Source organism: Hippoglossus stenolepis, chromosome 3, assembly GCF_022539355.2.
Source record: "Hippoglossus stenolepis isolate QCI-W04-F060 chromosome 3, HSTE1.2, whole genome shotgun sequence".
In the NCBI taxonomy this organism is placed as follows: Eukaryota; Metazoa; Chordata; class Actinopteri; order Pleuronectiformes; family Pleuronectidae; genus Hippoglossus; species Hippoglossus stenolepis.
The window spans coordinates 23,946,426-23,965,801 of NC_061485.1; the positions used below are offsets into that span (position 1 = coordinate 23,946,426).

Sequence of the window (19,376 nt, forward strand, 5' to 3'; positions counted from 1 at the left end):
TGTCATGGCAGACATAGCTTCACCTAACTGCCAGTCCTGCGGGGGTCTGTTAAAGATGTCTGGGGATGCAGGTGGCGGTGCTCGGCCTCTGACCATAATTGCTGTTTAGACAGAGCCGCTGTCACAATGAGAGCCGCGTGGCAGCTCTTTCATAGTTTACACAGGCTCCAGGTCCTCTTATACGTCCTTTATACACACACATGCCCAGGCATTCGTGCATACACCAAATGCACCTCTGCCACGCAAGACAACTTCACCTGTCGTCCGTGACAACTGCTCGAACACGGAGGGAGGGACGCAGCCGACCGAGGACACGTGTTATGCTATCAAATCGACTTGAGTTAGTTCACTTTGGTTGCCAGGCAGGAAACAAGCAAACTGACACAGGTCATTTACAGAAAGATCCTCGGAAACAGAGCGACAGACTCTGAACAAACACTCCTCAAACAGAGACTGAAGGAAACCTGTTGCTCAGCTCACAAAGAATTATGAGTTCAAATTCAGTCCAATAATGGTCTAATACATGTCTGATGTATTCAGCGTTTAACTTCCATTTTGTCAGATTGTTGGAAAATGTTATTACTCGATGTATGTCCTCCTCCAACATAACTTCATATTGCTCCTTGATTCATTGTGTTACACAACTAAACCCTCTGGAGAGCATCCAGAGCTCAATCTTCTTATTCACGACTTTGCAGTGCACAGTTGATGTGTGAGGACAAAATTATATTAATGACTTCTTAACACTTGTATCTACAGGCCTCATGGTTTATTAATGAAGTGAGGAAGTCTTGTCCATTAATGATCGGTCACTCACTTTCCTAATAACCATCAAGTCTGAGATTGTGGATGTTTATACAGTAAGTAATAATAGATGGCCCGAGGGTAGTGGAAGAATCATTGGATGGTGTTTCCCAATCATTCTTATTATTTTTACAATCATCAAGTGGAAATCACAATCTGCGGAACACTTTTCTCAACATGTGATTCATTTCTCCGAAGAGAATATGAATTTATTGTTGCTTTTATACAGAATTAAAATGGAGCCTATAAGACCCGTCATCTTCCCTTGAAGATGATCCCTGTCTCTCTTCGTACTGTAAATGTGTTCATTTACATTCTGTACATCTTCACATGTAAAACTGCTTTCATAACTTGTCAAGCATATAGTTTTATATGTTAAGGAATGTGTTGATCATAAATATTGTACATGTGATGCAACAGGAGGAGGACCTAAGGTAGGATTTCTTTATTTTTACTGAGCTGAGGAGTCTTTAGTGACAGACGTGCTCTACAGGGAGATTCACCTCTGTACTGCTGCAGTGACGTTTGTTAATGAAGGTTGGTGTTGACTGTGATTGGGTTATGATGGTTGTGTTAAGGATTGTGGTTGTGTTGGTATCTAGAAATATGTTGATGTCACATTGATGCTGTGCTTTTCATTTATCTTTTACTGCCTTTAGACACATATGATTTTCTCTTGCCTGTTGTCTTTCCTACGTGTACAGTGACATTCAAGTTCCCCCTTGAGGGATTAATGTCTTGTTTCGTATCAAATATCGTATCATATATCGTATCAAATATCGTATCAAATATCGTATTGTTTATCGTATCGTATATATCATATCGTATCGTTAAGTACATTGTATCGATCTGTACCATATTGTACCGTATCTTATAGAATCATATCGTATCATATTGTATGAAAAAACTGACAACATATAACAGATCTACGAATTTAACTAGTAACATATTCTGTCTTTTATTGTGATTATTACAAATTATTACATGTTGTCAATTTTAGTTTAGCGGTAGAAATCTTCTATCATTTCTCAAACACAGTTAAACAACAGAGGGGAGTTTTATTTTGGTACCACTGAACAGAGAACAGACGGATATTAGAGAGAGAGAGAGACAGACAACAAGAGAGAAGATATAAACACAACCCGTATGTGATGTATTGAGTCAGAGGATAGGAGGACACAGAAGAAGAGACAGAGGAGGATAAAGACAACATACTGTAAGTACATGGCAGAGACACACAGGGGACAGCACTGTGCCCAGAGATCTTATTGTTTTGTATCAACATCAGATGTGAGGCAGATAAAATGAAATGATGATATGGTCACAGATACATTTCTATAAGAAGTCTTTATATTTACACTTCACATATATGAGGTGATAATATATAACTTGTTCTATAGGAATAGTAGAACATATTAGTATTTTGTCACTTTAAAAAAGAAATGTCAACATTATGGCTTCTGGGAGAATCAACTTATCTTAGTGATAAGTTGTGTGGAGTGCTTCCATTGTGTGATGTAACCAGCTTACCTGAAGTCCTGAATCCTTTCATTTAAGACCACACTGTTAACATCGGATCTTATGGTGTCATCCATTACATCATTGTCATTGTGTGTTATTACTCATTACATTACATTACATGTCATTTGGCGGACGCTTTCATCCAAAGTGATTTACAATTTGTGTATTCAACATCTATGAGGGGCCGTTTTAGGGGTTCAGTATCTCAGGACAAGACTGAGGATCGAACCGCTGACCTTCTGGCCACTCTACCCCCTCAGCCACAGCCGCCCTCCAGCCAAGGAGCTTATAATTTCAACTGTGTTTATTTATTTTTTAGCAGATTTATTTATTTCCAAGAACTACTCAATCTATTCCATGAATTTTTTTTGCAAGGGTGGGACATGACCCCAGGGGTGTGGATCCAGGAATTCAGGGATCTTGATGAAAAATATCTGACATGTTAAGGTTACTGATATTTATGACTATTGGTAATTTGGTGCAGATTCAATTAAAAATCTGGATCTAATGAATTTAAATGTGGTCTACTGAGGAATCTCTAGTTTACTATGTACTGATGCTCATCATGTCAATTAACATAAACAACATAAAGTAAAAATGGTGAAGTACTTGTGAGTCTTGGGGGTTAAAAGGAAAATTACACCGTACGGAGGTTGGAGTCTTTCTGCAGCAGCTGCAGGTTTGGTTCTGACCTGGCCCTTTGCTGCATTTCCTGCTCTCTCTCCCTCTGTCACGTTTCACAATGTCCAATCATATAAAGGTTTAATGCCTAACAATGCTTGAGAATCAAGGTCTAAGTCTGGTTTATCAAAGTTTTCTGTGTTCAGTTCCAGACAGTAGCTGTTGTGACGTGTCTCCCCTTTCTCGTTATCCCACTTTTATGTATTTTCCTTTTTGCTTTCAACAATCCAAAACATCAGTAAAGCTTCAGAAGAGAAAACAGTGAAGTAAAACAATTTCACAATCACAGTAACAGAAATTGAATCTTCATGTTGTGTTTTTTTCATCTGATTGAGAGCTCAGATTTACTGTACTGGCCTCCGCTGATGCACATAAATAACAATCCACTATTTAAGTATCTTTTGGAGTGTTCATTGACACTTCACACATATCACCAACTGTCAGGTCAGAGATGTGTTACTTGGTGCTAGATTTTTGTGTGTGTGTGTGTGTGTGTGTGGGCTGCCTGCAATGGAATACACTCAGTTGTACCTACAGCCCCCAACCCAGGCCTTTGAGAGATCCTGCCAACATTTAACAGCTAGTCAGAGCTATGTGGGGCCCCTGGACTTGGAGCAGTCAGAGCCTGGAGCCGGAGCAGGTGAAGAGAGTCCTGAGGGAAAGCGCTCCTGCTCCACATTCTGAGACGTAACACAAAGATCAGTATGGAATTCATAGAAGTGCTAACTTCCTGGCAGCAGGCCAGACACTTGGACAGCTGGCGCCCTCTCCCTCCATGAGTGTGTGTGTGTGTCACAGTCCTCCTCTTCTCTCACACTGCATTTAGCGCACAATACGACAGTGTGTTAGCAGTCTGTTGTCATCTCCTAATTGACAGTGCCAGAATAGTGTGAACATCAGAGGTTGGAGTCTCAGAGGGCGTCTGATACAAAAGCAGAGGTGAAAGAATCTCAAGCAGCAGAAATAAAATGTAAGATTCTTGTAAAGATTTAATATATGAACAACTGAGAGAGTATTAAATGTCACTTTAACAGGATCAAAGATGTGCAGCAAATGTCTACATTTAAGTTGAAGCTATTGTGAGTCGGATCTATGCTGCCCTCTACTGCCACAGAGCATTAATCACATCTCTTGGTATTCACGGTAGATACTGTGATATTCTAAAATCAAAGGATCTCAGTGAAATTAAAAAGTTAAACTTTAATAAAAGGGCAAATGTAAAATGTTTGTTTGGGAAGAGAAGTTAATATCACTATAAACTATTCATTAATTGACATAAAAAACACCAGTATATAAGTTCATATCATTTATATTATTCACCCCTGTGGTTCTCAATCAAATACGATAAAACAGTAGCATGTTTATGTTTTTCTTTTATGCCAGAAGAAAATGGTAAGTGGTGTTTTGATGATCCATTTCTCTGGGTGTGATTACCTACAGAGATTAAGAGTCAACCCAGAGTTGTCAAACTAAACTTTTTTTGAGAGTTATGGGAGAGAGTTATTTTATTCAACGGAATGTTTAATGATCTTGTTTCCAGCTTTTACTGAAGCTGCGGCTTCTGTGACCTGATGTTGACCCACTGATCTCATGATCATCAACAATCACACCATGAAGTGGATGCTTGAACTTGATCTCATAAGAGATGTCATCTTTGACCCCAACCCCCAACTATGATTTCAGCAAGACCAAGGGGATATAAGATAAAAAGAGGAGATCTGACATAAACTCTCAGTAGCTTTAATTCTAGGCTGTAGTCTGGGTTAGGGGGTTTCACCGTAAAGCTGTATCCCCTGTAGTTTGAACAACATTTGAACTTTTCTTTTCTGTGTGGTTAGGACTCAGATCTAGTGTTCAAAGGTTTTATGTCTACTGCCAATGATGTTTTCAAAAGGCTCCTCACAAACAATAAGATCATTAGGAGCCTTCAGGTCATCAAGTCCACGGTTACTGGAGGTGACCTGAAAGTTTAGTACAGTGTTAAACATATGACATGTAATAGAAAAGACCGTTTTGAGATTATATTTGGGAAAGAGTATGGATCATGTTGAACTTGATATTGGGATATAGCTAAAAGCTTAAAGTCTTACCATTAGTATGTTGTTCAAATTCTGTGTACATCGGACAAATGGACCCTTAATCTTAAGCCCATCACAACGACACAAGAACTGCCTAGTTTAGAATAAGAAAATAAATAATAAACTGTATCATACTGTACATATTGACTTTTTGTTCAAATTAGATGAATATTACCACGAACAAACATTTACAGTAACAGTCACTCTCCTCTCAAATAGTATTCTTACTAACAATGTAAACAAGCACATTGTTTAAGAAGAATACATAAGTGCCTCTGCCTTTTTCTTGACGTAGACTAAATTTGAGCTCACTAAATCTGTGGAGGAATACAGTTGGTTCAGGACGAGATCTCTACTTGATGTTTTATCTCATGCAGCACTAGGCTTTGACCTGCAGAGGGAGCCATGCACCTTTATGCTAGCAGTAACATCCGCTTTAGGTCTGTACACATGTGGTCAACTCAGTGTGAGAGGAAGCACAAAAGGAACCTTATGAGGGAACTGCACCTTGCAAGCAGCTGGTTTTACTGAATGGAAATCCAACAGGAGCATAACGAAGGCTACATTTTATGAAACAGAACTTTCTAAAAAGAATAATTGATCTTGTGAAGACAGTGTCAGGCTGATGTAAACGTGTTACACATGTCTGGTTATGTTCCCCAGAATAAAGGTTAGTACACCTTATTACCCAACTGTATACAGTCATTAACATGGTGTTTCTCAATGACAGGAAGGGGCTATCTCATAGGAAGTGGAAGTAGGAGCGTCCCTCTCTCTGTCACACATACACACACACATACAAACACACACTCTCTCCCCCCTCGGTCGTCCACTGGTCTGCCCATCCTGTAGCTGTGAGCGCTGTGAGCCAGGAACACCCCCTCTCTGCAGGGCTATGGCTGCCTGCTAGTATTTTGGTAATCGTCATCCTCCCTGACCTGCTGGCCCGATCCTGGCGCCAGGAGTCTCCACGCCTCCCCTCCACCTCCCCAAACCGACTACCCCCGACCCCATGGATAATTCAGACCAGCTGTTGCAAGGTGCCTTGGCTGCTCCCACCGGCTATACAGTACACTCACATTTGCCTACTCTTCAGCCTTGAGTTTGTCCCACAGTGGGCCTTTTTGGAAGCCTCTCTGTCTTTGCATGGGGTCTCGCTGGTGCCTAAAATAAATCAAAGTCAATCAACAGGCCTGGTTCAAATCAGCCCTGTATCTGGAGTTGATGTTGCAATATGGAAACACACGGTCATTTAGAGTTTTCTTCATTGGTAGCGAGTGAATCGCTGATATTTGTCTTCTTTGGTCCTCGATGAGTGTCACTGACCTGAATTTCTCTCATTCCTCCACGTGTCCAGTCTAAATGAATTGGAATGTGTGTCACAGTGAAGTGAGAGTCTCGGACAAAACTGAGTTTTGTTGCGATATGCCTCTGCAGAGCCATCGCTTCATTGGAGTCACATGAAGAGCATGTGTGTCCTCCGTGATCAAGTGATACTGTGAGGGGATTGAGAGTTGCAGCCAAAGAATGTTTGACGAGAATAACGAAAAAGAAAAAGGGCCTGATTTGCCACAGATCATTTTCCTCCTGTGATGAATTTATGTAAAAGTAAAATAAGGGGTCTCAGAGCAGTGGTGTGCATTGTCTTTTGTATACTTGAGTGTTTTTGGCATTTGGGGGCTCTGTGTAAAGTAAGGTGCCTCTCTGTCTATAGCCTAACCACAGTGGGACTTTGGACTGCGATGGAGGGGAACCCCAAGCTTTTGATCCCCACTCCACAACCCCCAGCACTGCTGGGCAACGGCCCACAAGTGAACTGCGTACATGTGTGTGTGTGTGTGTGACAGAGGTTTGGATTGTTTTTTCCACAGCGGTGGTGGTGGTGGTGGTAGTTGTGCGGTCGCCTTGTAGAACAGCAGTGGATGGTTGTCAGAGACAGAGGCCCGATAGAGGGGGGCGAGGGAATGGTACAAAGAGCTGTTCTGGTGGAACTATGGAGGAAAATAGTTCATGCTGCATTGGGATTTCCTGCCTTTGCCCTGACTAGCTCCCCCTCTCCTCCCTCTCCTCCCCTCTACCAGCTCTGTACTTGACGCCCTTCAGCAGTATGGAAACTGCTCGGACAATATTTCAGCAGGAGATGGGTGAAGCAATTGTTCTAATGAGAAGGACTGCAGGGAATCCTGGAGCAGGGTTGATCCAGACTTTTGCAATCAGGTTCCCATAATTCTGCTTCCTGCCTTAATCTGTCCACCCACACACTTTAGTGCTGATGAATACTTTTGACTCCGCAGAGTCTAATCTGCGTCTCTCTCATTGTCATGCAACATATCTGGATGGTGTTATCTGATCGCCCATCTTCCACAGCTGGAATACACATTACTTCCCCCTGACATCGGTCCTGTGAATGGAAGCACGTTGCGGCCACACCACCGTAGCTCGTGTTAAATGTAGAAAGGACAGGTGTGTCACCATTTGGCTGCCCCTTAGACGTATCGTGTGGGTGTCAAAGAGAGGACGGATGGGGGGGATGAAGGCGTCCGGGAATGAACACCCTCTTCCAGGACTTTGATCTTAGGTGTCAGCAGCGGAGCTAGGGGGCATGTGTCACTCATTAGCAGTGTGGTGAGAGTGAGCTGGCTCGCAGCTTTTCCTGGTGCGGAGCAGGAGTGGAGAGGATGCTGTGAAAATGGCCGCTCATGGGGTGTTCCTGCTAATAAATCCCGAGGGTGGCATCAGGGCCTGGGGGGTGGGGGAGCTGAAGGAAAACAAAACAAAAAAAACACCCTGGAGGAGAGCAGCTCAGTTCTATTCCCCTTTGTGCTGCACACACTTATGCTAAACTGATAGCACAGGAAGTTGAATAGACTATTTCATTGAAAAGCCCTGCTGCCAGCACTCACTGTCTTGGGAGAGGAGGGAAATAGAAACCAGATGTCTGAGATCCACCATGAATATGTCAAAGCTCTTGGACTATGTCAGTTCCTCCGTGTCCCATTGGTGGACTGATACTTTTCTGCACTGTCATCAGTAATGTCTATAATACTCCCTCCCCGTGGACAGCCCATACACTCTTGGCTGCAGCTACAACCCGGAGACTCCGGAAAACAAGCTTCACTATTCCAGAAGATGGACTTTTTTTTATGTTCCTTAGGTTTCAGACCTCACCACATTCCTCAAATTTCAGGGTAACTTCCCATATCCCAAGGCTCAGTCGGGTGGCAAATCTCTCAGCACTCCTTTGTGGATAGATTGCTTTCTCTTGCTTGAGAAAATAACAAGCTACAGCGTAATGACTTAACAAGCAACAGGATAATGGCTTCAACATGTGCAGGACTGTGTGCATGAGTCTATGTGCGTGCATAGACTTGGGATTGCGCGAGAGCTTGCTTACACACTGTGAGAGTATGTGTGTGAGTGTGTGTGTCTATTGTTTGGGAACCAACTGTGCACAATCAACTGGTTCTGTGTTTGGTGGAGTTGTTTGAAAGCTGGACTGCAGATGAATGGATGGCTCTCCTGCAGGTCTGAAGCCTCTGAGCCATGTGGGGAATCAGCAGCACTCGGTGCGTCACAATGACAGGGACAGCTTATGGGGTGTAGGTGGGAGTGCCGGGTGTTTTCCATCATAACCAGCTGCTGCATGGGCCTCCCACACAGAGTACCACTCCTCAGTGTGTGTCTGTGGGTTCACCTACATTTGTTTGTTTGTATCTGAGGATGTTGGAGCAAGTGTCATAGCATCGGAGCTGATTAATGACAATGTGATAGCTGTTGTATGTAATCTGTGTGTGAGTGAGTACTTGTGCCTCTATCTTTGTGAGGACCAGATCTGACGGAGTGAGGACATTTCTGACAAACCTTGACTGGGCTGTTTAATGATTAGGATTTCATTTTAGGGTTGGGATGAAAACTAAGTTTAGGTTAGGGTTAGGCCTCTTGTAATCTCGGAGCCCAGCGGCTATCATCTGACAACGAAACTGACAGCGAATCAGCTTCAGTATTTTGGGGCTTCCATTGTAGACAGCAGATATCTGGGCCAGGACTCTAGAGAGGAGCTGAATGAATGTCATGCAGCTGCACTGTGAAGAAAGATTCCGCCAATTTAATGAAAGTGTCGATCATTATGTGGTGATCAATTGTGGCGGTAGTTACAAACAAATCAACGAGATGAGAAAAAACACGTTTGATTCGTAGTGAAACTGTAGCGGATCAGAGGACGTCAGCTGAGTAAGAGGTCCTTCATATGTGGCCCAGGACGTGTTTGCATTCACATTGTTGAAAGAATGCGGACACATGTGGGCCAGACCACCTCCGAATGTGGTGTGGCGTGATCGGATCGCTATCGATAGAGGCCCTGTGTACAGGGCCTCTATCTTCCGTTTGCCGTACACAATTTAGTCTAACTACACTTCAGTCGAATGTTTCTCCACATGAAACACAAACAGTGGAGCTTTCTGTACGTGTTTTTGGGTCATCTCTGTATATGAATGCAGATAAATCAAAAAGATGATTGCATTTTGATCAATGTGTTTCGCTTCCTTTGCTCTTCACAATGACTGTTTACCCGCTGGCAATCAAAGCCTGCTCAAACATGATTGGTCAAACTAGAACCGGAAACCAGAAGGCTCCAGGCCCTAAAATATTTTTCCCTACCTACAGATTCTTCATATTCACACACAGAACTAGCTAAGTAGTAACTATGGTTACAGTTTGAGTAAGTCTTCAGGAAATCAATGTAAGTCAAAGTAAGTCTGATGTCGTGAAGGCATGAAAGTATGTGTGTAAGTGTGTGTGTGTGTGTGTGTGTGTGTGTGTGTGTGTGTGTGTGTGTGTGTGTGTGTGTGTGTGTGTGTGTGTGTGTGTGTGTGTGTGTGTGTGTGTGTGTTTGAGTGTGTACATGAAACAGATTCTTGGTGTTTACTAGCTGCTATCTGAGTTGAAATGCCCCACATTTGTTCCTTCCACAAGTCTCAGGTTTCTTTGATCTCCACTGGAACAAATGGGAAGTCCTCGACACCTCGGCCTTCAACAGCAACAAACCAAACTCCTATTCCTGCTACAAACATTCCTCTATTTTATACCACTTCAAGACTCTGTGACATTGTAAAGACTGAATGGATAAAGACATGTTACAGGCTGTATTGTGGCTCAATCAGTAATGCTTTTCCTTTTGGGGATATTCATAGGTGCGGGACATTTAATCGTGACATGATTCGGCTTGCCCCGGGAGGTGGTTCTCCCTTTTCACACACACGTTTCTTACTTTCAACAAACCAAAACCTTGAAAACTAAGGAACCAGTGTGGAGAGAATCAGTTTCCCAGCACTCTGTGTGATGCTGTTTACACACTGCACCGACATGTCCTGACAGGTGGCCGCAAATCTACACTAACTCTCCCATAAGACTCTGTCGAAGCCTCCGGCGACAGCTTAACGTCCCTTTGCACCCTATCTGGGAAAATATGCTCAGGTGCATTCCTGTGTAGCAAACAGGTGAAATTTCCTTCACTGTGAAGTATGGGTTCAAAATGTTTTCTTGTTTTTTTTTAATCAAAGTTAGCAGTGTGGCTGTGCGAATAGCAAATATATCTTATATAAATATAAAAAATATCTGGATGGGCATTAGACCTTCATTTTGTAAAGATATTTAAATAGTGTCTGAATAACTTTCCCATCATCCTCAGCTCTTCTTTGTTTTAATAAGAAAATTACTAGTGTAGTGCTCAGTCTTAACCTGAATATTTGCAACAGGCTGTTTGCTTGGCCTGTGGTTATGCTGGTGGAAGCTTTCTTTCTGAAACTATAATTGTGAATAATACACATGCATTATCATTTTAAGAATGACAGCATCTTTTATACACTACAGACCTACTTCAGAATTATTCCTTGTCATTAGTGCTTCCTCCTCAAACAGTTCAACAATATATTGTCACTTTTTATTGTTTGTGTGCTGGACGTTGTGTGCAGAGCTTTTTTTAAACAGTCTATGGTGCAGGGTAAAGTTACAACAATTTCTATTCATCCTACCTGGTTTATTTGCACTACTGATTATATAGTCAATGTTTTTCATAATGAAACTTAATTTGCTTTAGTACTATTTACTTGTGTGGTTTATAAACAATTTTGAACAATTTACTGAACTGCTGTTATTTTTACATACATTACATGTCGGCTATTTCAGAGGTTTATCAAGCAATCAACACAATCTTCAGACCCAAGTTCACAACTTTTCAAAATAAAAGCTCTGTAATTGAGCTTGATATATAGCATTGCAGCCACAAAATAAACGTTGGATTTAGTATTAGAAGGTAGATAGCATGCTAACATGCTTATTTAAGATGATGAACATGGTAAATATAACCTCTAAAAATCGCCATAAAGCTTACTGTGACATTAGCATTTAGCTCAGAGCTTTGCTTAGCATGGCTTTTTTTAGCTGAGAAGAGTCACACTAGAATTCTGATGACCATTTATTTTTTAATCTGAAGAAAATTCGCTCTGCTTGTTTGTTCTGCTTGCTCCACTCGCCCAGATGCCACACAAGAATTTGGGAGTACTGATGGTTACGAGAGCTGGGTCAGGATACTCCCCAAGAATCTCTTGCTTCCTGTCCCAGGGTAAAAGTCGGGTTTAGTTTCTCCCTGCTTCTCCCTTCACATCCCATGATTCCCTGGTGTGAGGCAGTGCCCATTAGGAGACACAGAGGAAAAGCAGAGAACTCAGGCGCCATCCATCCTTCTACCTCTCCCCCTTCTCCTCTCTCTCTCTCTCTCTCGCTCTCTCTCTCTCTCTCTCTCTCTCTCTCGCTATGCTTCTCATTGGCATCGAGTCCTGAGCAACACATGTCTCTGATCAAGTCCAGCCTGCGTCATCAGTTAGTAAACTCCAGGCTCCAGGAAAACCAACAGAGAGCACATTCATAGTCGGCGACCCTGTGACTGAGTGTGTGATTCATTACTCTTTAATATGCACCCCTACCCCCATCCCTTAACCCACCCAACCACTTCTCCAATCCAGCCTTGGGGCAACTCCACAGCCTGATCAAATCCATCATTAGGCATACTTGTGGTGTTACTGCTGTTGGCCTCCTTATTCACCACATGCAGCGGCCATGTCTCTGGCCTGTTTGCAGCTTGGGGGAGAAGCATTAGCTCTGGATCCGAACATTTACATCAGGGCTCTGCGCTTAACTGTGTCAGAAAGAGCGAGGAGCACTGCAGAAGATTTTCCAGGGAAAAATTACTCCCACCAAACTAGACAGGGAAAGTAATTAACACCAAAACATTGGAGAGTAATGGACTGCTCTCGAGCTGGGTGACACACATAGAGAGGTGCTAATCTCAGTGCAGGAGTCCAAGGGAGTAATACATGAGGTGAGAGGTGCTTGGGGAGTACAGCTGAGGAGAAGACGATGGCTCCAGTGCTATCAAAGCTGCACAACTCTCTTTCTATTCTGACAGTGTGAGGATGGCTCTGTTTCATGGCGCTGGGGGGGGTCACGCTTTTCAGAACATGTGACTGTAACTTGTCGGTACAATGGCGACTAACTTTCAGGTGACAGTCACAAGTGTGAAAGTCAGCCTGCATGACTTCAGTGTCTGTGTTATGGTTCATCTTGAGCAGGTCACTGACAAGCACCACACTGAACCACACCGTCTGGAGCTGAAAAGGTTTTTGTCCTCTGAGAGTTCTCTCCAGGTCCTGTGTGTCATGAGTGCAGGATGGGTCCTGTTTATGAGATGCTGACAGCTCCTTCCTGTCTCCCAGGCCATGAGTCCAAACTGCTGCTGCTGATCTTCAGCTCCTGGCCACCCAGCTCCACCCCGAAAACTTAGCTAAAACAGAACAGCAGCCATGGGTGGGACAGCTGATGGGGGGGATGGGACATGACGATGGCAGCGGCAAAGTGCAGCGGCAGAAACAACACTTGAGCTGTGAGCCTCGAACCCAGCACAGATTTTTTTGGGTAAAGTAGGCCAATGTAAACTCCCACTTCCTGTTGGCCTTGTCTCAGAGGGGGAGAGATGATCCCTCTGTGAAGAGGGAAAGGGCTGCTGCTCTGTAGTGACCGTTTCTCACACACACACACACACACACACACACACACACACACACACACACACACACACACACACACACACACACACACACACACACACACACTCACACATAAATAGAAATACAGCCGTAGAGGCGGGCAGAGAGTGAGTGGGAGAGAGAGCGAGCGAGCGAGTGAGAGAGCGAGGAATACACAAACACAGTGGGGTTCAGGAATGTTAAACACATGCTTTATGGCATAAATAGCAGCCACTTTTGGTAAATTACAGTGAGTGCTCTGGCACTGTAAAGCACACAGCAGGAAAACGCTCTCAGATTTCAGATCCAGGCTCCTCCACTCTCCCCGAGGAACAAGAAAGGGAGCATGTTGTGTTTTCATTTCTCTATAAAAAGGCAGAAATAAGCACAGCAGTGTGATACAGCAAAGACTTGAAATGTAGTTTGTACTTGGCCAAATGAGGCCGTGCAGCATTGACTTCTTAAGACTAGAAAGACAAAGGCTCGATGAGAAGAAATGTTTTTTAAACCCTCCCCTGCTAAGTAGGGGCAGCACCTCATCAATAATGAAATTATGAGAGAGTGCACGGACACAAACAACAAGCAAACTTTAGAATACTCAAGAAAAAAGTCTGAATGAGAGACTTGATTCAATTGTCCGTGCTAGCAGAGCTAACACCCTCACCTCAGGACATACCAGCTGACATCATCAAAATAGTCCTGAGCTAACCTCCACCAGCTGAGATTTTAATAGCCCCTTTATCCATCCAAGAGCGTCCCCAGTAAAAGACATGAGAATATAAGGCCTGACAGGAACCACAGTCGAGGCCTCTGATATTAGTTCCACATTAGGCCTGGTTAGTGTTGGCGCACAGATGTTTTAGAGCAGTATAAGCAGAGTGTGTGAGGTGAGTCACTGCTACACGCTACATGGTCGTCCTGGCTGGTAGCAGCAAGCACATTTCCCTGACTCAGAAGGAAATAAGGAACTGTGCCGTGGAACAGCTTACCTCACTCTGTGCTGGCCCGAGTAGGCTTCAGCCCACGCACACCAGCTAACCAACCGACAGACAGACTGACTAGTGGCTCGACTCAGAACACAGGAGCCATGGGAACCTAAAGCTCCAGGCGGAGCAGACTCTGAGTCACCGTCTAGGCAGAGGAAGAGGAGAATGTTACACTCTCCCTGAGGAGGAAAAACACATATACACACTGCAATCACCCATATAGCTTACTAGAATTCCACTTTAGGATCATTTCAAGAGCTGCAGCGAAGCACGTACGGATCCATGTTGAACCTCGGGATTGATCGAAAACAGATGCTGACTCTCACTCGACTTGTCTTTTAACTTTACATGCAAAGACAAACTCGCTCACGTTCACATTTAAAGCAGTGTTTGCACAGTGACAGGGAGAAGTAGATGGCAGGTGGAAACTGGAAGCAGGTGCACTCATTTGTTCCCGTCCATCACAAAGTGCGTTCACCTGCACATCTGCAAATCAGCTTCAACTCAAACTGTCAGCTCAGTTGCCACGCCTAGCATTGAGAAGCTGAAACATCCTGGTTAATAATCAAACACACTTTTTTATTACTAACGTATCCAGGGCCCTTATTTCCACATTGTATCAAAGAGTAATTAACAGTAATGCAACTGGTGGAGTGACAAGTTTTAATAAACATAAATTACTTTATTGAATGAAAATGTATCAGTTACAACATACAAGAAAAAGAAGTGAACACACAAGCATGGTACAAATTTGTAATAACACATCATCTGCACATTGCACTATAAAAACACTGCCATAAAATGTAAAGGAAAGTTAAAAATTCATCTTTGTACTGTCCATTCATAGGATAATGATCACATATTAGGCAACCATGGGTTCATGGTGTAAACTTTAAAAAAAATCTTTGGTCCCAGCCTTATTGCATTTTCAAACTGTTTGGTGCTAATTTCTACTAATACTGCAATCATTGTTTTTCAAAAGCCACCAACACTAACTGAGGTAAAAAATAAAAGGCACATTTTTGGTTCCATACAATTTGAAGGCACAAACTCATTTAAGTTACAAAATATGGCTTTGGCTGGCATTAACACTGTTGTAACCTTGAGTGCACGGACGGCTTTGCCATCCACATTTCTGCGGAGCTGCAAAACGAAGCTTCTTTGGATAATAACAGACAGAACGGCTTTTTTCCTATCTCTGAAACTCATCAGATTAAAGAGGAGGTTTGGATGTAGTCAAAATAGAGGCTTAACAAGGATCCCCACTGCTGAAAAGACTAACTGATGCCATTCTTTTGTGATGACATGCTTCCTCTTTTTTTCTTCTTAAGCAAACCAAGGGCAGTGGAAGTCACCTGCTATTAACCGGCGAAGGTCATGGCTGAAGCACCTGTTAGCACCTCGTCTATCTACACCACAGTACCAGGGACAGCTGTGTGTGCATTTGCTTATGTGTGTGTATGTGGGTGGGTGTGTGTTTTGAGGCACGCTGAGAGATTTATTCCACCCACGCACCCCTACCTCTCAGCAGCTGTGTCTAGGCCGTGATCCTGAGTCGGCCGGCACCAGGACAGAGACAGGAAAGGACACCTCTCACCCCAATGAGTGAATGACCGCTACATATTTGGTCTTTGGAATGGGCACAATAGCAACAAAGGGGCTGATACCAAGTGGGTGTCGGCATTGCTCAGTTCAGATTTGGTCCAGCCTCGAGACTTCCGTCTAGAGTGGAAGAAGAAAAATCTGCTCCTCAGCTTTTTTTTTGTCATGGAACAAGGAAGCTAAGAGGCTGTAAAGTCATATCCATAATGAGGCTTGATTCCCTCCAGGTCTCTTAAAGCAGGCCATTTCACGCTCTTTGTGGCCTCGTAGGTCATCAACAGGCCAGCTGGGCTCGTACAGACCACCTCTCTGTGTCCACCGCCCTGAACTCTGAGTGGGTCCCTCTGTCTCTCTCCTCCGTTACGTCTCATGCCGTGGGGGAGCAGCACCCTGAGGAGCTGTGCTTCTGCAGCAACGACATGCGGCTGAAGGTGCGAGAGCAGACGCCACACTGGTACTTCTTCACCTCGGCGTGGGTCTGCAGATGAGCCCGCAGGTTGGAGCGGTCGGCGAAGGCCCGGTTGCAGTGGGGGCAGGAGAACGGACGCTCACCTGGACAGAAAAGAGGGGAAAGAAAAAACGTTTTATATAAACGCCTTTTATATGTGGCTCTAATTACCCCCCCGCCATAGAGTGACAACAGTCAGATGTCTCTGGAGAGCTTTTCATTAACACACACACACACACACACACACATTCTGAAGATAATGTAGAAGCGCATGATAGACTGGTGGGGTCACAGCCTGACTGAATTAGCATGACTCAATAAGAGCCAAATGAGATTAGCATGCTGACAAGTTGCTGCAGGTACTAAGTGATCGTTGATAGTGCAGAGCCTTCAGGCCCTCTTTAAAGTCTTTTGTCACTCATGTGTCCCTGTGTTGTTGTCCTCCCCAGCAGCCGCGATAAGATAATTAACCAACGAGCCATTGTTGCTGGGACATTAAACACAATGAGTGATCAATGAGTGCAGGGTCTACAGAAGACTTCCCTATGTGACTGTGTCTGCTGATCAAGTGTTAAGCTCGTCAAACTGATTTCCATGGATATCCCTCTCCCTAACTTCATAGAGCGAATCATGAGGGAGTGACCTGGTGACTCACAATGACATCAACTCATATGTTAATCAGCTTTACTGCTATACACACTCAGATTTCTTCACTTGTGAATCAAGTGGAACTGAGCAGGTTGCGTACTGTTATTAAACACGGATCTTACCTGTGTGTGTGCGGATGTGGCCGCGCAGCAGCCACGGCCTGGAGAAAGCCTTTCCACAGGTGGTGCACACACAGGGAAGGGTGTGTGAGCGGATGTGCATCTTCAGGGCCCCAAGGCTGGTGTACTCCTTGGGGCAGTGTTTGCAGAGGAAGGCCGGCCTGGCTGCTGTGACGGGGGCTTCTCGCTCCTCTTCCTCCTCTGGGGGACTGACGTGAGCAATGACACCGGTGCATTTCATCCGCTGGCGAGGGGCATACGTGTGGACGGGTTCTGGACTGGGGGGATCTGATGTGCGTCCTTCATCCTCCTCTCCACTGCTGCTGGCACTGCTGCTCAGGCTGGACGGGGAGCTGAGGTCAAGGGGGCCTGTGGCGGCAGAGGGCTCTGTTTGGGAGGTGGGCAGGTAGAGGGTGGGCAGGACACTGAGGTCCCACACCAGACCTGTGGTGAAACAGGTGGCAGCAGAGGTGATGTCTGCTGATGAGAACTCAGCAAAAGGATACCTCTCCAGGGAAGTGTCTGAAAAGAAAAGGAAGAGGGTGGTTAGAAAACAAGGCCAAAATTATGTTGAATTAGAGACAATAAACATCATATTTACCATTTCAACTATATTTCATAGACTTTCACCAACTACACACACACACTTTGTTTGCTCTTATCTTGGTTGTACATTTTTGTTTTTCTGAACATGTATGATTTTAAGGCTGGAGTCATGGGAAGCTTCCATGGGCCGTTTCCTCCCACGTATTCACAAGGGCTTGTAACATGAATGGTGCTCTGTCTGGTTGCAGAAAGGGGGGAAAGTGCATCTAACGGGCCCCAACTTGAACGAGGCGTAGTTTGGTTTGTAGTTGAACCAGAAACTTATACAGTAGATTTTGAAAATGAAGTTTCATTTAACTAAACTACTAAGATACACTTAAGAAAGTTTTTTTGATTCTAGTTTGCGCTCTTATGTAAGGATGCGTTCATAATTCAGCCAAGGAATAAAACAACTTTGTTCACTCACCATTCTGACATTCCAGCTCACTGTAGTTTGGCTTCTGTCTGGCGAAGTACTTTTTGACCAAGAAAGATCGAGGCATCGTCCTGCTTTTCAGAGTTTAATAACTGTGCGTAAAAGTATCCTGCGGTCACGACGCAAAAAGTTTCACGGAACAATAAAAGTCAGCAGGAATCAACCCGTGGTCCTCGGCTCCGTGCGTAAAACACAGATATGTATCCTCCAGTGGTCCGCAAGTCAGAGTGGACTTCTTTTTTTAAAAAGCAGACAAGTGTGTGTGTGCAGCATTCACGGAGAATGACTAAATGCTGGCCACTGTTCTGAAATACTCTGACACAGGCGGTAGGGGTGTGCTCGCCCCGAGGGCCCTCCCCACCTCCTATCTCTGCTCCAAGTGCGCAGGAAGACGCGCAGCCACATTCACAGCTATTCAAACACACTGTGCTCAGGGCTCATCCAGAGGCTCCGCACACCCTCATCTGCATGTCTGTGATCTGTGTCCCCTCACTCTGATCTCATGCGGTCACCAAGTGTTTCTGCCACTGAGGGAATCTGGACGAAAAGCACGTAACTGTAACTTTCATCAATCTGAATATAAAACGACAATGTGAGTCTGATTTGATTAAAGTTGATGCTCTGAGGCGGGCCCGTGATTTGATATGGAAACTATGTTAATCTGATGGGAGTCACGGTGTCATCAGTCAGCCACCTGCCACACTGCACTTATTAAAACTCCACGCTGATGCACTTGGCATTCACAGCTTTAATGGAACTCCTTCAGTGGAGTAACTGCGCCATCTGCTGGAATAAGGAGAGACATGCCAAGGAACACGAGGTGGCGCTGTATACCACATGTTCACAACAAAAGCAGGGCCCAAAGTTGTGTCAAATGATGGATACAAGTAAAAACAACAACAGGCTTTTCTCTCCCCAGGTCATTAGTCAACTTCACCAACTCTAAAATACAGTTTAGATGTATTAAACTATTTTTATGGCTTTATTACCAAAAACAGTATATTTTTATATACGCACAGATTCAAAATCAGTGGTGACCTGCTTCATTATAACATGAGGGACAGTGCTTGTAATTGCACTGTTTACTTTTTGAAAACCTCTGTCAAGGCCCAACACAATTTTAGAAACTGAGATGTGTGGCAGTGTATTTGAGGATACACACTTCTAAATTCTATATAAATGCTTCAGACTGATAGCGTGTTACGGCCCACACTGACCCTTCTTATAGCTCCTAACGTGTGTTCTGTCCAGTTGTGTTTGTCTCCTCCTGCAGGTAGTAAGTTGGTGCAGTTGTACCTTCATGTTGCCCACTGAAGGGGGAAAGGTTAAGACTGCTGCAGGTTCCACCTTGGATGGCTATCTCTTTCTTCATCAGCACTTTGCCGATCAC

The 19,376-nt window shown here is 44.1% G+C and overlaps 1 protein-coding gene across 1 annotated transcript; it reads right to left on the reverse strand.

Annotated features, from left to right (window-relative positions):
- Positions 1-14,809: 14,809 nt before the first annotated feature.
- snai1a (snail family zinc finger 1a) lies at positions 14,810-18,378 on the reverse strand. The gene is made up of 3 exons (XM_035153115.2): positions 17,978-18,378; positions 16,969-17,487; positions 14,810-16,302 (listed from the first exon to the last, which is right to left on the reverse strand). The coding sequence occupies exons 1-3, from the start codon at positions 18,051-18,053 to the stop codon at positions 16,118-16,120; spliced, it is 780 nt and encodes a 259-aa protein (XP_035009006.2). The 5' UTR covers positions 18,054-18,378; the 3' UTR covers positions 14,810-16,117.
- Positions 18,379-19,376: the final 998 nt, after the last annotated feature.